Source organism: Erigeron canadensis, chromosome 5 (assembly GCF_010389155.1).
Source record: "Erigeron canadensis isolate Cc75 chromosome 5, C_canadensis_v1, whole genome shotgun sequence".
Lineage (NCBI taxonomy): Eukaryota > Viridiplantae > Streptophyta > Magnoliopsida > Asterales > Asteraceae > Erigeron > Erigeron canadensis.
The window spans coordinates 26,564,234-26,585,478 of record NC_057765.1 but is presented as its reverse complement, the minus strand read 5'-3'; the positions used below and the strand labels follow the sequence as shown (position 1 = coordinate 26,585,478).

Genomic DNA, 21,245 nt, shown 5'->3' with positions numbered 1-21,245 from the left:
AGGAGGAAGAAGATGATGAAATGGGTGTTTTTGATTTTGTTTTGGAAGATTAAAATGAAAGGGGGGTTGTTTTTGGGGGTGGGGGGGGGGGGGGGGGGGAGTGGACGTGGTCAAAGGGAGAAAACTCGTTCCAATTTGAACGGGCCAACATTTTTTTTCAAGTGGAACGCTCTCGGGGCGGTGTGCTGGGCGTTCCAGACACTTTTTAGGTGTGCCAATGAAAGAGAACGCATTACTCCTGAAAGCCTTATAAGGAGAGGGTGTTTTTAGAGAGAGAAAACTGATAAATAGTGAAAGAAAAGGAACCTAAATCGAGTACATATTAAAAAATAAAAAATTCTTACACGGAGTATTAGCTTAATCCTTTCGATAAGACAATGGAAAGCATATATCAAGAAAAAACAGGACCCACTTTCCAACACCGACACACACAAAAGCTCATTTTTCATCGGTTTTTTTTTTGTCTTGTACTTCCTTGAGCATTTACTCATATATGGGTCATCATCTTTATTATCTTTCATGGGCTGTTGGGTCAAACACAAACATAGTAGCTAGGTGTGGTGAGTGGTCAAATATTCAATAGAAAAGAACCAAGTTTTCCATCAGTATTGGGTGAAAAATGGAAGAAAATTATAATAAAGAAGAATGGATCATGGTTAAACCAGTTTTAGATAAAGATATATGGAAACCAACAAAAAAGAGTTTATTATATGAAAATGAAAAGAGAGAATTGAAAGTGGTGTTTAATGAAGAAGCTAAGTATTGGACTGATGCTGCTCCAATTGGTAATGGAAGACTTGGTGCTATGATTTGGGGTGGTGTTACTTCTGAAACTATTAATCTTAATGGTATATATTAACCCTTTTAATTTTTTGTTTTATAAAGTTGGTCCTTTTTAAGGTATATTTATTTGTACATTTGAGGCGATTTGTAAGCAGATTAGCCAAAATGTGTCTAAACTTTAGTATGTATGGTTATATGGAGTATTAGTTTGTAGAATTGTTAATAGGTAAGACCTTTTCGTTGTTTCGGTTTAGGCCTAGAAAGTGTTCTTATATATAAGTTGTATATTTATTGGGAATCTTGAAATGTTATTATTTTGTATGTATAATCATTTTATTTGCAATTATACATATGTTTACATGATGATATAGTGTGATTCTACTTAGTTTTGTATTAGGGTGTAAGTGTTTGGAAATGTATGTAGTTGGAAGTCTATTGTATAATATTAAAAAGTATATCTATATTTGTTTTGGTTACCCAACTTTGGATTATTGTTATTGTGTATATTTGATGATACATCTCCTGATTTGGCACCTTTTAATGGTCAAGTTTTAATTTTGATGATTACCCATTTGAGGTAATTGAAGGGTTTTGGGGTATTATGAGTTATATTGTTTTTCTGTTGAATGGTTTCTTTCAAGTTATAAAATGTTATTACTGTATATGTGTGATATGATTATTATGATCTTAATTCATATGTTTACTTGATGGTTTAGTGTATTTCTAGTTAGTAGTACATTTAAGAAAGAATGGAAGATAGAGGGAAATACGTTAATTATTGTCTGGTGCGAGTACCTGTCTTTAAAATGTTGTTTTTGAGGTGCCCCAAGGTTGTGTTTTTGAGTCCCGTCTACTGTGTGAATATATTTTTTTTTTTTGTAAATGGTAGCGTTTACCGGTTGATTGCACTAGCCACGTGCCCATGTGTTTGAGCATTGGGCCTCTCAATTCCGAATGTTTACACTTTATATATGTTAATAACCAACCTGAACCTTGATGATTCCCAGTTATCGATTTTAAAAACTTTAATTGCTAAAAGTTATTATGTGAATTGTGTTGTTTACAGAGGATACACTATGGACCGGAACCCCTGGGAACTACACTGATCCAAATGCTCCAACTGCACTATCTGAGGTCAGAAAGCTCGTGGATGATGGAAAATATGCTGAAGCTACTAAAGCAGCCATCAAATTGTCTGGAGATCCTTCCGCTGTATGTTTCTTAATTATGCTTCCTATGTGATTCGAAATCACCATGAGTTAAGTGGGTGTTTGGCTGTGCATTTTGGAAGTGTGATCGTATTAATGAAAATCTGAAAATTAGATATAATAATTTATGCTGCGTGTACTTTGCGTGTTTAGCAAAATGACATGTTTGAAAGAAATAGAGATGCTTCTCCAAAGTTGTTTTACTTTTCCATGTTCAGTTTACTTGCAACCAACATGAAAGTTGTCATCCACAATTGATTATCTAGATTATTGATAGTTACAAGCAAAATTTGTTTATCCAAACTATATACACTTATAGCTGTGTCGTCTTTTAAATATGCTTTCTCTTGCATTAATGAAGGTATACCAACTTTTGGGAGATATCAACCTAGAATTTGACAACAATCATATTGCATACGATGCAAAAACTTATCAAAGAGAGTTGGACGTAGATACTGCCACCTTGAAAGTCAAATACTCTGTAGGTGAAGTAGAATTTACAAGAGAACATTTTGCTTCATACCCTGATCAAGTTATCGGGATCAAGATTTCCACAAGCAAAGCTGGTTCATTATCCTTCACTGCATCTCTTGACAGCAAGCTACATCATCACACTTATGCAAAGGGTCAAAATCAGATTATCATGGAAGGCCTTTGTCCTGGTCGAAGGAAACCACCGACACTTTTTGGTGAAAATGAAGATAAACCTGAAGGAATAAAGTTTTCTGCAATACTTGATTTGCAAACTAGTGATGGCGCAGGCTCAGTTACTGTTTTGGATGAGAAGAAACTAAAGGTTGAGGGGTGTGACTGGGCTGTTTTGCTTTTGGCGGGATCATCTTCATTTGAAAACCCATTTACCAACCCTTCAGATTCAAAGCGGGAACCTACTTCTGAGTGTTTGAATACATTAAAGTTGTTGAAGGGTTTTTCATATTCAGAGATTTACAATCGTCATGTGGATGATTATCAAAAGTTATTTAATCGTGTTTCACTTGAGCTTTCAAATAGCTCTAAGAGTACTGATGGACCATCTGTGGACATATCAACTGCACAGAGGGTTAAGTCTTTCAAAACAGATGAAGATCCTTCTTTGATCGAGCTTTTATTTCAATATGGACGATATTTGTTAATATCGTGCTCACGGCCTGGAACTCAACCAGCTAACTTGCAGGGCATTTGGAATGAAAAAGTTGAACCAGCATGGGAGTAAGTTCTTATTGGTCTATTATGTTATTCTCATATAGTAGCACCTACATGTTTGCTTGCTTTTAGAGTTGATAATGTCGCTTACTATGGATTTGGGTTGTATTTCCTTTTAAACATATCAAATAAAAATCTAGATAAGCAGATTGGTTCAAACAGGTTGGAAGTCGCATGATGTCTAATTTATGAGCACACAACCTCCTAACTTATCCATTAAAAAGGTTTAGATTATTATGATAGTATTATATTTTATATGCATTATTGGGTGGATGTGGGCCACCCTTCCACATCCAAGCCTTTTCGAACAGTACCGAGGAAATTGGCCTGTTTACCCAACCCATATTGACTAGTTAATTCGTTTAAAGTTCATTCAGTTAGGACGATACCTCAGTATTTATATTACTACCAAATTTGTGTTACATAAGAAATTTGTACATTCCAGTGAAGGACATGCCCAAACACCTACCAATCATGAAAGGTAATACAAGTATACAACTATACCATACATCAACTTTAACTAATACAAAAAAAGTGTTAAATGCAAAAACGGTCCCTGTCAAGAACCTATTGACCACATACACATTAATAACAACATCTTCATCTGCCTGCAATCTTCACTCCATCTGCCTGCTATCTTCAAAACATAATTCTGCATAAAAAACGCCTGCAATATACACGTCAAGATCCTGCATTTTAGAACCAGCATACCTCCTAACAGTACCAGCAATTCCAAACTACAAGCCCATATTGTCTGACCAGTTCAACCAGACCCTGCAACATGCCATCTTGCCACCTCTAAGTATTTTGCAATGTAATCGAAGTAGTGGTTCTGTTTCGCAACAAAATGAAAAGCACATTTGGCAAGACTCTTTCTTCTTTTATTAAAAATGAAAAGTTATATGAAGGGAGAGATAATGCTGTAACAGTTCTGAATATTCAACCTGCATTAAATTCAAATGCTGACTGTATATCATAATCAAGTTTACAAGTTGTACCTGCCAACGTACAAACTTTGTAATATGGTTTTTGAAAACATAAACTTTTGTCTTGCTAAACAAGGCTTAGTTCTCATGGATGGCTTTTTTCTAATTTCATGCAGTGGTGCTCCTCACTTGAACATCAATCTTCAAATGAACTATTGGCCTTCACTTTCGTGCAACTTGCAAGAGTGCCAAGAGCCATTATTTGATTACCTTTCATCTCTAGCGATCAATGGAAGTAAAACTGCAAAAGTAAGTTGACTTTCTTCATATTGTGATGTTTCTCTCCTAAAGTATTTGTTTTAATTGGCAACTTTTTGACTTGGCAGGTGAATTATGATGTCAGTGGTTGGGTCACACATCAAATCTCTGATCTTTGGGCCAAAACATCCCCGGATCATGGTGAAGCCGTGTGGGCTCTATGGCCGATGGGTGGAGCTTGGCTTTGTACTCATGTGTGGGAACATTATACATATACAATGAACAAAGTAAGATTTGCAGTTTTTTTTATTACTCCACCATCAAATATTTGCAGCTTATGTCACATGCATATGTTCAAATGTTCTTTTAAAGTTCAAAAAGTAAAAAAATTATGACCCTTTCTCTCTGATTTAGAACTAGAAAGTAAGGATATGGTTTTCACTGTATTCCATAATTGTTCCAAAAGTTGCAGGGAATCTCAGCGGGGCAATGTAATCTTTTCTTTTCAAAAGCTTCGAGAAGAAGAATACTAATTTCAGCTATACAAATTAGCATGAATATTTGAAGTAAAACTTTGTCCTAAATTGTGGTTCATATAAAAGTTTGTCCCAAACACACCCTTCATTTACACATCATAAAAATGTATTTTTATGCTATAAATACTCAAACATGAAATTAATCATTCGAATTATAATGTATGTTCGATAAATAGGACTTTTTATCAAATAAAGCATATCCATTGCTAGAAGGATGTGCTTCATTCCTTTTGGACTGGTTAATTGAAGGCCAAGGAGGTTACCTTGAAACAAATCCTTCAACGTCTCCCGAACATATGTTTATTGCTCCCAATGGTGAGCCGGCAAGTGTGAGCTACTCGACAACAATGGACATGGCGATCATTAAAGAAGTATTTAATGCCATTGTTTCTGCTGCAGAGGTAATAATTGGATGTTATGAATGCTGTGTATTTTTTGCTTTTCATGACTATGAAAACAGTGGTCAAAATTAACAGGTTTTGGGAAAAAGTTCGAGCGATCTGATTCAAAGAGTTCTTAAGGCTCAACCGCGGATTCCCCCAACAAAGATTGCTCGGGATGGTTCCATTCTTGAATGGGTATGTCTTTTTGTGTTCCCTTCTGAAAGTAATACTACTGTTAGAGGGGGCCTGTCAAGTTGAATAACCAGTTGTATTGTAATGGTACCAGTTACTTGGGTTGACCTGTACACATTTTGTTTTATTCAAATTTTCCTAAATAATTAAATAGTTAGTTATGACTTAATGACTACAATAATAATAATCTAAACTTTGAAAAATTGGCCCACTCTTTTGCCCTATTTGATCCATTCCCCTTGTAGAGTGGTTGTTAATATTTTCGATATCCTATTTGAGATCCAAATTTACCGTCTGTAAATACATGAGTTGAAGTTGGCAACTCAAGCTATGTTGATTGAAACTTTTCTTTTTCATTTTTGACAATTAGGCACAAGATTTTAAAGATCCAGAGGTGCATCACCGTCATGTTTCACACCTGTTTGGGCTTTACCCAGGGCACACGATAACCGTCGAGAAAAATCCAGATCTTTGTAAAGCAGCAGATTTCACTTTGGTTAAAAGAGGTGTGTATATACTTTCTTTCTTGATAAATCGAGTAAAAAGAACAGATAAATTTGTGAATAACTGCCAACATGATTCTATTTGTAACTTATGTTCTTATTCAACTTATGTTTCATTCTTTTAAATATATTCCTACTATAAAAGAGGCCATATATCCTCAGAGGTTAAAACTAGTGACTTTGACCATAAACGTTGAAGTATACATAATAATAAATGCTCATATATAGCTCTCAGAGTCGGATATCATGTCTTATGTTACAGGAGAGGAGGGTCCCGGATGGTCAACTACATGGAAAGCTGCTTTGTGGGCCCGACTTCACGATAGTGAACATGCATACCGAATGGTTAAACATTTGTTTGACTTGGTTGACCCTGATCAGGAAAGCAATTTTGAAGGAGGATTATACAGTAATCTGTTTACCGCACACCCTCCTTTCCAAATTGATGCGAACTTCGGGTAATCACAATCTCCCATCTAAAACATATATGGAATGATAAAATTGGGTCTTTTCAACGCATTTATTTATAAATGGTTAGATTATGTTTTCTCTCAATTGGGTTAAGTGGTTAAACTAAAGCTAAAAGGGATTCCGGTCAAACTGGTTGTATATCGATCGAAGGGATCTTTTTTCAAAGCAAAACTTTTTGAATCATTTTATTTAAAATATAATACTCCTATTGTTTCTGTGAGAAGTCTTTTTAAAGAAATTAGAGTAAAGTGACCCGCTCAAGTATGGTGACCCATTGCCGATACTCTTAATCATGCATGTGGTTGTGTCAGATTTTGTGCAGCAATAGCTGAGATGCTAGTCCAAAGCACTATCAAGGACCTATACTTGCTCCCTGCACTTCCTCGGGACAAATGGTCAAATGGCTCTATCAAAGGACTGAAGGCTCGTGGGAATGTAACAATTAGTATATCATGGAACGAAGGCGATCTTCATGAATTTGGTCTCTGGGTTTCTAAGAACACCAAATTAGAGAGCTCCAAGAATCAAATCTCTACAAAAAGAGTGCATTACAAGGGAACCACCATCACAGCTAAAATGTCATATGGGCAAGTTTACACGTTCAACAAGCAGCTAAAATGCATAAAGACAACATCTATGCATTCATCACATCTTTAGCTTCCCAGTTAACACAAGTTTTGTCATGAAATGCGAGGTTGTCTTCTTTTGTTTTGGCCCTGGTGGCCCGGTGATATATACTATAAGTGTTGTTTATGTTGATGAGGATACTGTTACCTGCGAAAATGATGAAATCCATGAAGAGTTGTATGAAATAATCTCAAAGCTCCATAATGATTGTATCTGGTTAATGCGACAAAGGAGTTCAAAATTTTATTGAGTTTTTGTTTTGTGCAAACTAGTGTAGGTAATCTAATTTACCAAATTTGATTAGTTTCAAAAATATTTACAATTATGGGGTTAAAACTTATCTTAACATTGTATTTATTTAATTAAAAATAAAAAAAATAGATGTAAGGTGCCCGCAATATGTTATTCAACTTTCTGATCGCGCCTTTAAACCTTATGAGCCCGTTTTTGCCGTTATTCAGGTTGAGTTTTGCAAGATTTATATAAATGTTGTTTATTTTTGTTAAATTTATATTGAGTTACAAATTGATCATCATGCTTTGCAAAAAGTGGGCCTTATAAATAAAGACAGAAGCAGTAAAACTCAATTGTGTCCTACTTGTTTTGTCAAAACACCACCACACCAGAATACCAGATTGACTCTTAGGCAGTGGTTTGGTCAAGGGAACCCACCAGAGCCATAGTCTTCATCAGGCAATCGTCCGTGCCGCACCACACCACACCATAACTGCAGTTGCACGTCAATCTCCTGACATCTTTTGTGAAAGAAACCACATTAGTAATTCCCATTTTCCCATTCATTTCACCCTAAATTCCTGGAACACGAGTACATACCAATTTTGACTTGGCTTGTAACTTGAGAAAACTATTTGAACAAAAGGAAAAGAGCTTATGAAACAAATTATTATATCTATCCTGAAAACTTCTAAATTTCACCAATGTTTTCAGAGATTTATGATTGAAAAACATTAAACTAAAGTTGACCCAAAAACATTACCAATGAACTTACCAAATTATTCAATTATTTAGACCATAACAATCAAAATCAACTTAGATTACCTCAGCAAATTAAACAAGTTACCCTTAGAATTCCCTTCCTTTACCTATGCTCATGTCGGGATAGGATCGTTGACTACATAACGACAACAACATCCAATAGAAAGAGGAGAACATCAGAAGCTTTAAAAAGACACATATAACCCTTCAAAGATAGAAAAACCAGGACTTCTAATCTACTTACTTACTTGGCCAAACCTCCAAACTGGAAATTTATCATTAAGTTCCATGTGAACACAAAGAATATTATTGGTTAGAACAATGAAACAACTTCACCAGGAAACTTACTTGCTTCAACTCCGAATGTGAAAATTTAACTTGCCAAAGACACCGTACCTAATTAACTATTAAGAATAAATATTTAAGGATAGTATAGAACATATAACGATAACAAGATCCCCATTCTCGATTTCTGGCGCCATCATAAGTTTGTTACAGGCTATTTCTTTACTAGGATATCCGATTAATGCTCAATAACTTCTTTTAATTTAAGATTACAGTTACTTTTAAGTTGAGGGGAATAATAATCAATTAACGGAAGAAAAGAAATGACCAAAGATACACAGCACACACCATCAAACATTCAAACCATAAGAAAAAAACAAATAAGATATATGAAATAACAAATCAGTTTCTTGGGTGTAACAGAATTCAAGGTAATTTCTCAGGTGTGTGTTTGTCTAGGACAAGAAATTCAAAGCTAGGTTCTTTGTAACACAGTGGAAAGGGTATGGAAAAGGTATGGAAAAAGGATGGTCATATGAATCCAGACCCGCCACAGAATCTTTATAAATCGCAAACTCTACACTCAAAAATCACAAACACCAACAAAACATGGAGGTGAAGGCAGAAAACATGACAATCTGATCTAAACAAAAACACAGAAAAAATACTTCATAATACTCGACAAACTTTTAATTAAATTTGTGTATGATCAAAATGGAGGTGAAGGCATTAGCGGTGGGGGTGGTTCAAAAGCTAAAAGATACGCTAAATGAACAACCGATAACCAAAAATAAAGTAATGATGCATCAACTGAAGCCAGTCAAGAAGTCTCTTGAGAAGCTACAAGGTTTTTCAGAAGAAATAGACATGTTCCAGATGTCATCGAACTATCTTTGTGTCCTTTGTGAAGTTGCGGATGAGATTGAGAAATTTGCTTTTCGAGTTGCTAGACAGAGGAAGAGGTTTGGTTTTGTAGCAAATCAAATGTTCTTGCTTCATGATCTCAATTCTTGTCGTATGCTTATACGAAAAATCAAGAAAATAATGAGCAAGATTTCTTGTTCTCCTAAAGATGAGGCTGCAACTAAGGACCAAGAAGAATATCATCATGATAATGATGAGGTCTATTCTAATAAACGTGAGTTGGCACGAAAGAGTTCCTCTGTTGTTTGGCCGATTTCAACTATCCCCAGTGTCCCAAGTTCTAACAAAAAGTGTCTGGTTCGATCACTGACTACAATCCCACATTCTCAAGAGAATTTGCTAAAAAAGAAGAAACTAATGCTCACCTATTCTTACAACAAAAGAGAGGCAAACAAAGTAGGTTTTGAAGACGAAAATGGTCATGATCAATGTCCTGGCGAAGTTTTGGCCAAGTATTATGCTGACTTATGTGAACACTCAAAACTTTGCCTGTTATACCTGTCTCTTTTCCCGAAAAATGAAGACATTTCAGTACGGAGGTTGATTAGGCTATGGCTTGCCGAGGGATTTGTCGAGAGAAGATGCCAACAGCCATTCCCCGAGGATTTGGTACAGAAACTATTTGAAGATTTGGTTGATCTGGGAATGATTCAGATAACCAAATTAAAGTCTGACAACAGCCCAAAAAAATGTCGTTTAGCATCTATTCTGCAAGATTACCTATCACCAAAAGCCCAGAATATCGGTCTGTTTTACATTCACCAAAAATCAGAATGTTTTGAGGATGCTACAGCCCCCTTTGGTGTACGTAGGATGGTTCACGACATGAGCACCACAAGGGCCGTTGCCACAAACAAATGGGCACGTAAATTTGATCCCTCTAACTTGAGGTCTTATCTATCTTTCAACCGCCCACACAAGGACACAGCAGCAAAAGAAGTTGGTATACTGTTGAACAGAATCATTAAAAACGATGTTTGCTTACTGAGGGTGCTTGATCTTGAGGGTGTGAACAACCCTACTCTGCCTGATAAGCTTGGCCATTTGTGTAATCTAAAGTATCTGGGACTGAGACGAACGTACTTAGACAGTCTTCCTGAGTCGGTGGGTGACCTATCAAATCTGGAAACGCTAGATGTGAAGCACACATATGTAAATAGTCTACCAGACTCTATTTGGAAGCTAGACAACCTTCGTCATCTGAATCTGAACAACATCAGTCTTGCCATGCCACCTAGCAGCTCTTCAACTCTAGTCACGTTATGGGGATTGGTTCTAGACGAGAAGATACCAGTAAATGAAGGTTTGGGGATGCTGCTGAATCTTACAGAGCTTGGTATTAAGTTCCAACTAAGTACAAGAAGCCAAGGTATGTTGCTTGACTGGATTGCAAAGTTGGTGAATCTTCAATCATTGAGGTTGATATCAGTAGATGACAAGGGTATTGTTTCGGAACTAGTTTTAAAATCACTAGTAACGTTGACAAAACTTTCTCATCTAAATCTGATTGGTAAGTTACAAAGGTTACCAGCTCTATATGAATTCCCTTTAAACGTTAAGGTTCTGACATTGTCAATCTCTCATCTAAACAATGATCCGATGGAGACACTGGGAAAACTACCTTGCTTGATCGTGTTAAGGCTTTTGGGCGACTCGTTCATGGGTAAAAGAATAATTTGTCATCAAGGAGGATTCAAAAAGCTCGAAGTTTTGAAGTTTTGGAATCTGCCCGGGTTGGAGGAATGGGATGTGGAGGAAGAGGCAATGGAGAGTCTTTTACAACTAAATATCAGACGTTGCCATAAGTTAAAGAAGATCCCTTCCCGACTACTGCTAAAAACTAGGCCCTTGAAGGATATAATACTAGAAAAAATGTCTGATGACTTTGTATCCCGAATCAGAACTGCAAAATCCATGGTCACATCTCTTACAATCAGACCCCTTGACGGTAAGTTCTTTCTCCTAACGGTTACATCTTACTATAATTAGTTTTTGTCATCATATATATCTTATCTTTGAAAGTCTTTACATTCATATTGTTCAATGTTATGACAGGAAATCAAGACAATACTTTAGGAGACAGCGGTACCTGAATGCAGCCCGTAGTAGCTGAGTCTAGCATGAACAAATAGAATCCAACCGGCAAACATGATGCGTCCGTCCATTATTAGTTCTCTAATACTCTGTATAACTTCGTTCATAAAGCATCTATTTTTTTAATTCTTTAATTCATATCATTGTTTCATTTCCTTTTAAATTACTGATGTATAATACATTCAACTCTCTGTACATAATTCATTAGTACAATCAAATTATTGTTATCCATGGTGATCATAACTCATTTAAATACAGATATAAATAAGAAAACATTGTTAATTGCTCATAAATATATATATATATATATATATATATATGTATTCTCTCCTGATTCTGATATGCTATCAGTAGTAAGAAGATATCACAAACTAGCCAACAATATAAGGTGACCTTACAAAAATGTAGAAAAAGATGACCTTACAAAAATGTCCTTTCCAAAATTTATTGGTATATCAAGAAGTATTTTGAGAGTCACCTAAAGAAGTGTTCACTGCAGTCTGCAGAACATGCTAGCCAATACAAGGTAATACCAGACAGATAATCATATTTTGCCTCAGAAAATGCCCAAGATGATTATGAGATTCAGGTTCTGGGGTTCGGTGATGCAGAACTCGGCGTATGGGCCCAAGGCCGAAGACCTGGACCATTGACGAATTTGTATTAAATTATTATTTTTGCGGCCTAAATGCTATTGTAGGCCGACAAAGAAAGTGGACCAGAAAGCAGAGCAAGACCCATCAAAATTTGGAAAAGTTGAGAATCTCAATCAATTAAAATTAAAGGTATTTTTGAATCTTAACCTTTGATTTAAAATTAAGGGTTGAAATCTCTTCAACCTGATTTCTCAAGTTAGAGTAACTTGAGAGAATCTCTACATCTACAGAAATAATGTTTCAAGTTAAATTTAGCCATACAGGTGCTTGATTACTAAGGATGCCAACAAAAAAAAGTTGGAAATTTGGAGTCATTTACATTAATAAGTTACTTAATTTGATATACTTAACAAATCAAACATGTACATTTTAAATTTAAATATCAACTTCTACATGAAGCAAACCAATAATTGAGAGTCGCCTAAAAGGTATTTTAATGGGTACAGCCATAATATACACTTATTGCAGTTTAATAAGGTACTAATTGATCAATAAGGAGTTGGTTGTTGGTGTAGTGGTTTAGAGTTTCTCCGTTGACTTATACGTCCTAGGTTCGAATCTTTATTCAAACACCTTTGAGATATATAGGTAGTCCATCTATGGGGCCTAGACTTGAGTATATCCAGGTACAAATCTGAGGCGACAGAGTTTACCCCTATTAATCGTCATACTTTTAGATGGATTAGTAGGGGGTTTCCCCCATTGGGTATTTGAAATAGGCATTTGTACTTCGAGTTAGCACTCTATCGCGGACCCGGTTAAGACAACATATGTTAAACCTCTTGATGTCCAATCATGACACGAAGTTTTAAGCAAAATTCACCTTTCAAAAAGATTGTTGGTCATACACATAGCATTTTTTGGTATATCTTTAGTCACGTTTCTATTTGTTAAGCCTAGTTTCTATTTGTTTAATTCATAATATTGGTTTTAAAAAATACTTATTTGATTAGTTATTCTAATTGTTGGTCATACCAACTTATTCCCTAATATATTTAAAGATAACAAAATGAAGAATCACATGAATAACTTATCCATTTTAAGATTAATCATCCATATTAAAAATAAGATTAATCATTCATATTAAAAATAAAGAGACTGCTATTTAGCATCTACCAAAACTTAAAAAAGGATTTCTAGTTTTGCTAAACACGAGAATCGAACCCTTGAGTTCCAACCACATGATCTAACCAAGTTAATTTTGGTTTTGTTTTGTTAAACAAGAATTAAGTAAAAAAACAGATAAAAAAAAATGTTTCTGTTAACTAAAAATCATTATGTAACATAAGTATGCATTTGTATTTTATGAATATTGGTATATCATTTTTAGAGGGTGTTTCTGATTATTGCGTTTATAAAATGCTTATAATAAAGTGTTTTATGAAAAAGTGATCAATTACTATGAAAATGCAGTTTTTGTTTTTAAAACATAAAGTTTGTTGTAATCATAATACAAAACCTTGTTTTGTAATCACAAATTAGTGAAAATCTTATCCAGTTTTATTTAACTTTATCTTAACGAGCATGGTACCAGCGTTATGTAGCGGCAAGTCGGTGATGATGGTTTTGTGATGGCGGCGACGGATGGTGATGATTGTGACAGCGTTAAAAGGTATAGGTAATTGATGTAAAAATGTTTTATAATATAAAAGGATAGTAGAGATATTTTTATATTATAACTTACTAATGTTATAATTTAATACTAAGGGTTGGTGGTAATTAATTCATTAAGTGTAGCTTGGTCAATTCACATGTCCCATACTTTCTAAACTTTTAACATGGTTTATAATCTATAATATAACTAAAAGAAGAGGTTGGGGGTACACTTGGCACCCTAATCTCCCTCTTTGATCCTAATCTTTCATCTTTATTAATCCTCTATTTTTTTTAAATATTTTATATAGATAAATAAATGGCCAACCTTATTATTAATTAAAAACTCTTTTTATCCTTAAAAGTCTCCCAAAAATTATTTATAGTCCCACTCGTTGAGCCTAATTCTCCCTCCTTGTTAATTCTTTATTTTGTTAATATTTTATTTAATTTAATAAATGGCAAGCCTTATTGTTAATTAAAAACTCTTTTTATTCTTAACAGTCTCCAAAAAATTATTTATAGCCTAATACTCCCTCCTTATTAATTTTCTATTTTTTTAAATATTTTATTTAATTTAATAAATGGCAAACCTTATTATTAATTAAAAACTCTTTTTATCTTTAAAAGTCTCCTAAAAAATATTTATCTATATATACAGCCTAGAAAAAACCCTCACATATTCTCAACAAAAAAAAAACCTACGATCAATTACCAAAAGAGTTTTTTTTATTTATATACTTTGTTCATATTTAATCATTATTATTTTTATTATTATTTAACATTTAATTCTTATGTTATTGTTGTTATTATCTCTTTTAATTTAGTTTTATTTTCATTATAGGTTCGTTATAGCTTCTTCTTCAACAACAAAATATAAGACCGTATTAGTTTATCATGAAATCTTAAGCCAACACATGTTAACCATCCTCTACGACTCCGTGTCGTGTATGTATGGATTGTTTCAGAGTGGAACAACCCGAAAAAAATCAAAACGTTCGAGATGGATTTTATTGATGAATTGAAATGTATTTTCCAAATTATATAATTTGTTGCAAATTTTTTATTTAACTAAACTTTTTTTTAAAAAAAAAGGTAAACTGAAATCAATATTTATATGAAGTTAATTTTCATATGTTTCTTCTTTAGATTTCGTATTGATTAAGTTGTTATTGGTCATATTAATGGTTACTCGAATCATATTAGTTTTGATTAATATATATTTAGAGATTATCCGTCCATTGAACAGGCCTGAGCACTTGTTTATATATATATATATATTAACAACATTTCATTCTACTTATACTCCTAAATTACATGTATGTCTGAAATTAGGACTTTCGAAAAACCCTATTAATCCATCCTCACAAATGTGAGAAGTGGGACTCGAACCCAGGTGGATCCTCTCAAGGTCAAAGACCTTACCAATGGAGCACCAACCCTATTATAGAGGTAAAGGTTCATATGAGAATCATTTAAATTGGAAGAACTATAAAAATCACTATGTGAATATATTCGTTTACATATCAACAGATCAAATTATACTTAATACTAGAGTGCAGGACAGGTAAAAATATTTGTGATACACGTGTTTAAGATTGCATCTTATATCGAGAAGAAATATTATAGCTCTGCCGTTTTGCATAAATATTTACGTTTTTTCATTCTTGAACTGCCTTATAAGCTCTGCCGTTCTGCATAAATGTTCAAAACAATATAATAATAAACCTAATATGCTATTAGTAGTAAGAAGATATCACAAAATAGCCAACAATATAAGCACAGTTTTCAGATTGTCAGTAGCTGAAGAAATTTTGACCCATTTACTATAAACACCTGTAAGGTATATTTGATTCAAAGACTCGAGTGAGCGGTCTTACCCATTACCCAACTAGCCCATGTCACAATATCTGCTTTAAAATGTAGAAAAGAATAACCTTTCCAAATTTATTGGTATATCAAGAAGTATTTTGAGAGTCACCTACAGAAGTGTTCACCGCAGTCTGCAGAACATGCTAGCCAATACAAGGTAATACCAGATAGATAATCATATTTTGCCTCAGAAAATGCCCAAGATGATTATGAGATTCAGGTTATGGGGTTCGATGATGCAGAATTCGGCGTATGGGCCCAAGGCCAAGGACTCGAACCGTTGACGAATTTGTATTAAATTATTATTTTTGCGGCCTAAATGCTATTGTAGGCTTACAAAGAAAGTGGACCAGAAAGCAGAGCAAGACCTATCAAAATTCGGGTAAAGTTGAGAATCTCAATTAATTAAAATTAAGGGTTAAGATTTTATAATTATTTTTGATTCTTAACCTTTGATAAAATTAAAGGTTGAGATCTTTTCAACTTGACCTCTCAAGTTGGAGTAACCTGAGAGAATCTCTACACCTACAGGGCTACAGAAATAATGTTGCAAGTTAAATTCAGCCATACAGGTGCTTGATTCTTAAGGATGCCAACAAAAAAATAAAGGTGGCAATATGGAGTCATTTACTTTAATAAGTTACTTAATTTGATATACTTAACAAATCAAACTTGTACATTTTAAATTTAAATATCAGCTTATATTTGAAGCAAACCAATAATTGAGAGTCGCCTAAATAGTATTTTAATGGGTACAACCATTATATACACTTATTGCAGTTTAATAAGGTACTAATTGATTAATAAGGAGTTGGGTTGTTGGTATAGTGATTCGGGGTTCCTCTGGTGACTTATAGTTTCTAGGTTCGAATCTTCATTCAAATAACTTTAAAATATAGATAGACCTTCTATGAGGCTTAGACTTGGGTATATCCAAGTGCAAATCTAAGGCGACAGAGTTTACCCCTATTAATCGTCGTACGTTTGGATGGATTAGTAGGGGGTTTCCGCAATTGGGTATTTGAAATAGGCATTTCTACTTCAAGGTAGCTCTCTATCGCGGACCTAGTTAAGACAGCATATGCTATACCTCTCGATGTCCAATCACGACACGAAATTTCAAGCGAAATTCACCTTTCAAAAAGATTGTTGGTCATACACTCATAGCATTTTTTGGTATGTCTTTAGCCTCGTTTCTATTTGTTAAGCCTGGTTTCTATTTGTTTAATTCATCATATTGTCTGGAAAGTACTTCAACTTTGACATTTTTGTTTTTGTGGGACTTGAACAAAAAAGATTTCTATTCAAGGGGAAAAAAAACGGTTAAAATCTTTTTTTTGTGGGTCCATCACCTGTTTCCGCTGGCGTGGATATTATTTAGCCGTCATAAGTATTTTTTGCATCTCATCACCCATATATATTTTGCCATGTGGATTTTTATTTTACACATAATAACAAAAAAAAATACACAGCTAAAGTTCTCCCCAAATTAAAATCATATCCACCCAAATTCACACCTTTTTTTCTTGAACAATTTTCATAAAGATCGATACACCAGTCAAAATAATCATCTACCTACTTATCTTGTAATTATACATACACGATATAACTTAAACTATTTCAAACCCTTGGTATTTCTTCATCTTTCCAAGCTCCCGAATTGTTGATTCAAGATGGAGTGGGTGCTAGCCGGATATAACGAAAAATGGTTGTAATTGAAGGTTGCCGCAGCGGGAATGGTGGTTGTGGTTGAAAGCTTAGCGGCGAGAACAGTGGTGGTTGTTGAAAGCTTAGTGAGTGGCGGTTGTTCTCAGTTTAGCGACGAGATCGGTGACACAATGGGTCTTACTTTTAGCCTGCAACATACAACGATGGTAGTTCGTAGTGGTCCGTCGGAGATTGCTACGGTGGTGGTCGGCAGTTTCTCCGGCCATTGCATTTTATCGACAAGTGTGTTACTTATTGTTCAGGCTACCACCACCACTTCAGGCGCCACCACCGGCTTCACTATCCCTTGATTCCAGATCTAATTTTGACTTTTATTGTTCCTTTTCCATTCTTGACCGTTGTATTGTGCAGGCTAAAAGTAAGACCCAATAACAAATTACATTACGTGTTAGTTATTCAAGCTTTCGAAACATCTAGCAAGTTTTGTTATACGTATTGTGGATCATTGTGTTGATTTTGAATTTGAGAATAATTGAATGAACTTGAAGTTAATGAGTGAATCCTTCATACTAGGTTGGAGACTTGTATATTGATAATAGAGCTAGTGAAATATCCATGTGGAATTATGTATTTGTTAATAAATAAAATGAAATATTCATGTAATAAATAAATGGGTTTAAAATAAAAGAAAATAACTTACAAAAACATTTTGAACCAGCTACTTGTACGGAGCCCTATAAAAGAGATTTTAACCGGTTTCATTCCCTTGAATAGAAAATTTTTTTGTTAGAACCCCACAAAAACAAAAATGTCAAAATTAAAGTATTTTTCAAACAATTAACCCTTTTAAAAAATTACTTATTTGATTAGTTTTTCTAATAGTTGGTCATACCAACTTATCCCCTTATATATTTAAAGATAACAAAATGAAGAATAACATGAATAACTTATTCATTTTAAGATTAATCATCCATATTAAAAATAAAGAGACTGCTTTTTAGTATCTACCAAAACTTAAAAAAGGATTTCTAGTTTTGCTAAGTACGAGAATCGAACCCTTGAGTTCCAACCACATGATCCAACAAAGTTAATTTTGGTTTTGTTTTGTTAAACAAGAATTAAGTAAAAAAACCGATAAAAAAAAATTGTTTCTGTTAACTAAAAATCATTATGTAACATAAGTATGCGTTTGTATTTTATGAATATTGCTATATCATTTTTAGAGGGTGTTTCTGATTATTGCGTTTATAAAATGCTAATAATAAAGTGTTTTATGAAAAAGTGATCAATTATTATGAAAACGCAGTTTTTGTTCTTAAAACATAAAGTTTGTTTTGTAATCATAATACAAAACTTGTTTTGTAATTACAAATTAGTGAAAATCTTATCCAGTTTTATTTAACTTTATTTTGACGAGCATGGTACCAGCGTTATGTAGCGGCAAGTCGGTGATAATGGTGGTGTGATGACGGCGACGGATAGTGATGATGGTGACAGCGTTAAATGGTGTAGAGAATCGATGTAAAAATGTTTTATAATATAAAAGGATAATAGAGATATTTTTATAATGTAAGTTACTACTAATGTTATAATTTAATATTTAATACTAAGGTTGGTGGTAATTAATTCATTAAGTATAGCTTGGTCAATTCACATATCCCATACTTTCTAAACTTTTAACATGGGTTTATAATCTATAATATAACTAAAAGAAGAAGTTGGGGGTACACTTGACACCCTAATCTCCCTCTTTGATCCTAATCTTCCATCCTTATTAATCCTCTATTTTTTTAAATATTTTATATAAATAAATAAATGGCCAACCTTATTATTAATTAAAAACTTTTTTTATCCTTAAAAGTCCCCCAAAAGTTATTTATAATCTCACTCTTTGAGCCTAATCTTCCCTCCTTATTAATTTTCTATTTTGTTAATATTTTATTTAATTTAATAAATGGCAGACCTTATTATTAATCAAAAACTATTTTTATCCTTAAAAGTTTTTCAAAAATTATTTATCTATGTATATAGCATAGAAAAAATCCTCACATATTCTCAACAAAAAAAAAACTATGGCAAAAAAAAAACCTAGGATCATCTACCAAAAGTGTTTTTTATTTTATTTATATACTTTGTTCATATTTAATTATTATTATTTTTTATTATTATTTAACATTTAGTTATTATGTTATTGTTGTTATTATCTCTTTTAATTTAGTTTATTTTCATTATAGGTTCGTTATGGCTTTTTATTCAACAACAAAAAATAAGACCATATTAGTTTATCATAAAATCTTAAGCCAACACATGTAAACCATCCTTTACGACTCTGTGTTGTGCATGTATGAACTGTTTCTGTAACATCCTAAAACTTGTTGACATTGATCGTTAATGACCGTTAGTTACTATGTGTTTTATATGTGCTTACGTGAATTAGATGATTCACGTGAGATATTTGTTAAAAGTATTTAAAGTAATGAAATTAAAATTGATAATGATTAATGAAGTCAATTAATGTTCTCGATAAGATATAAAGGTCGATAATTGTTCCCGTAGGCGTTAAAAGAATCGTTAAGGGCCGAAACGAGTTGTAACGAAGTGTGAGGGCCTAGATTAAAATTTGAAAGTTATTTTAGTATATAAAGGGTATGGAGGTCGACCATAGGGCAGAAAAATCAGATCAAAAACCCTAGAAAAGTATTTCACACAAAACCTAGGTTAAACTTCAAAATCTAGTTGATTTCGAGTGATTTTAGAAGGGTTTTTGCTAGCTTTTCGATCCATTAATCATCCCTACAGGTAATATGTCAGTAATATAATGTTATTAAGTTTTAAAGTAGGTTTTATCTCTTTAAATTCGACCGTGAGGGTTGGGATGGATTAAAGTTGATGTTTTCGGTTAAAAACGACGTTTTCGTGAGTTAAATCGTTAATAGAGATGATATACTGTATCAAGATGCAAAATTTAATGATGAATAATGTTTTTAAGATGTATTAGAGTGTAAAGGAACTGTAGAGTTCATGGTAGATGTGTGATTGTCGAAATTGCTTACAAAACTAAGGGTTTATTAGATCTGAAAATTTAGTAATATTGAAAAAATCATATCTCTTTCAATTAAACGAGTTAGGAGATGAATCTTATATTTTTGAAAAGTTGTATGTGTTCTCTTGAATCTATATGAACAAAGTTTCTGGTGATTTTGCCTATAAATAGCCAAAAATTGTCAATTTCCAAAAGTGGTCGAATTTCGGACGATATCTGCAGACCCATCTTGTAAACGTCATAAATTATTCATTAGAGATCTTCAAGAGTCAAACTTTATATTTCTGGAAAGGTCTTTGCATTCCCTACATTTCTTAAGAACTAAGTTTTGACTCATTTGGTTGTCTTGAGGTCGAAAAGTCTCCTGCAAATGAGGGGTGTGAGTCTAGAAATTGATATCGACGAGACCACCCATAGGTTTGGCGATACCAGCCGGGAGAAGGGTTCTAAGTGCGTTTAAGTATCTAGTTGACTTATATTTCCATCATTCTTGTATCATAGGTTGTCAGGAACACTTGTCAAGCACGGTAAACACATTTGTGATTGTTGAGTACTCCATTGAGGTAAGATAACATCTTTTACCACACGAGGGACAACAAAACATAGTTTTCTTAAGTTAACTTCCTCAAATGAATGTTTATATGCTTGTATGTATTCGGGAACGAATGGGATGTTACTATGGGGTATATTATGATTACCATTGATGATGAAAGGTAAGCTTAAGCATGCTATGATGAAATGAAATATGTATATATGTTATGTTATGATGATATGATGGAATAAAGTATGTGATAAGATGAAATGTCTATGATGCAAATATAAGATGACATGATGTTAATACGATAAGATGTTATGTTAATATAAAGATATGATGCTATAATGCAATTGACGATATGATGACGCAATGCTATGATGTTATGATAATGAAATGATATGACGATATGTTGCTATCAAGTTAAGAAGATAAGATGCTAATATGACATGAAGATATTATGTTATATGATATCATGATATGATGATTTTA

At 33.6% G+C, this 21,245-nt stretch overlaps 2 protein-coding genes and 1 long non-coding RNA gene across 3 annotated transcripts; 2 read left to right on the top strand and 1 right to left on the bottom strand.

The window, feature by feature from the left end:
* The first annotated feature begins 492 nt into the window (after positions 1–492).
* On the top strand, positions 493–7,358 carry LOC122598909 (alpha-L-fucosidase 2-like). Its single transcript, XM_043771391.1, has 10 exons — positions 493–848; positions 1,850–1,995; positions 2,353–3,200; positions 4,297–4,429; positions 4,507–4,665; positions 5,091–5,315; positions 5,391–5,492; positions 5,860–5,995; positions 6,255–6,450; positions 6,775–7,358. The coding sequence occupies exons 1-10, from the start codon at positions 620–622 to the stop codon at positions 7,118–7,120; spliced, it is 2,520 nt and encodes an 839-aa protein (XP_043627326.1). The 5' UTR covers positions 493–619; the 3' UTR covers positions 7,121–7,358.
* On the bottom strand, positions 7,172–11,455 carry LOC122598912. Its single transcript, XR_006323776.1, has 3 exons — positions 11,385–11,455; positions 7,763–7,955; positions 7,172–7,237 (listed from the first exon to the last, which is right to left on the bottom strand). It is a non-coding gene; the product is annotated as an uncharacterized LOC122598912 (long non-coding RNA).
* Positions 8,989–11,622, top strand: LOC122598911 (disease resistance protein RPM1-like). Its single transcript, XM_043771392.1, has 2 exons — positions 8,989–11,243; positions 11,351–11,622. The coding sequence occupies exons 1-2, from the start codon at positions 9,077–9,079 to the stop codon at positions 11,386–11,388; spliced, it is 2,205 nt and encodes a 734-aa protein (XP_043627327.1). The 5' UTR covers positions 8,989–9,076; the 3' UTR covers positions 11,389–11,622.
* The last annotated feature ends 9,623 nt before the right edge of the window (positions 11,623–21,245 follow it).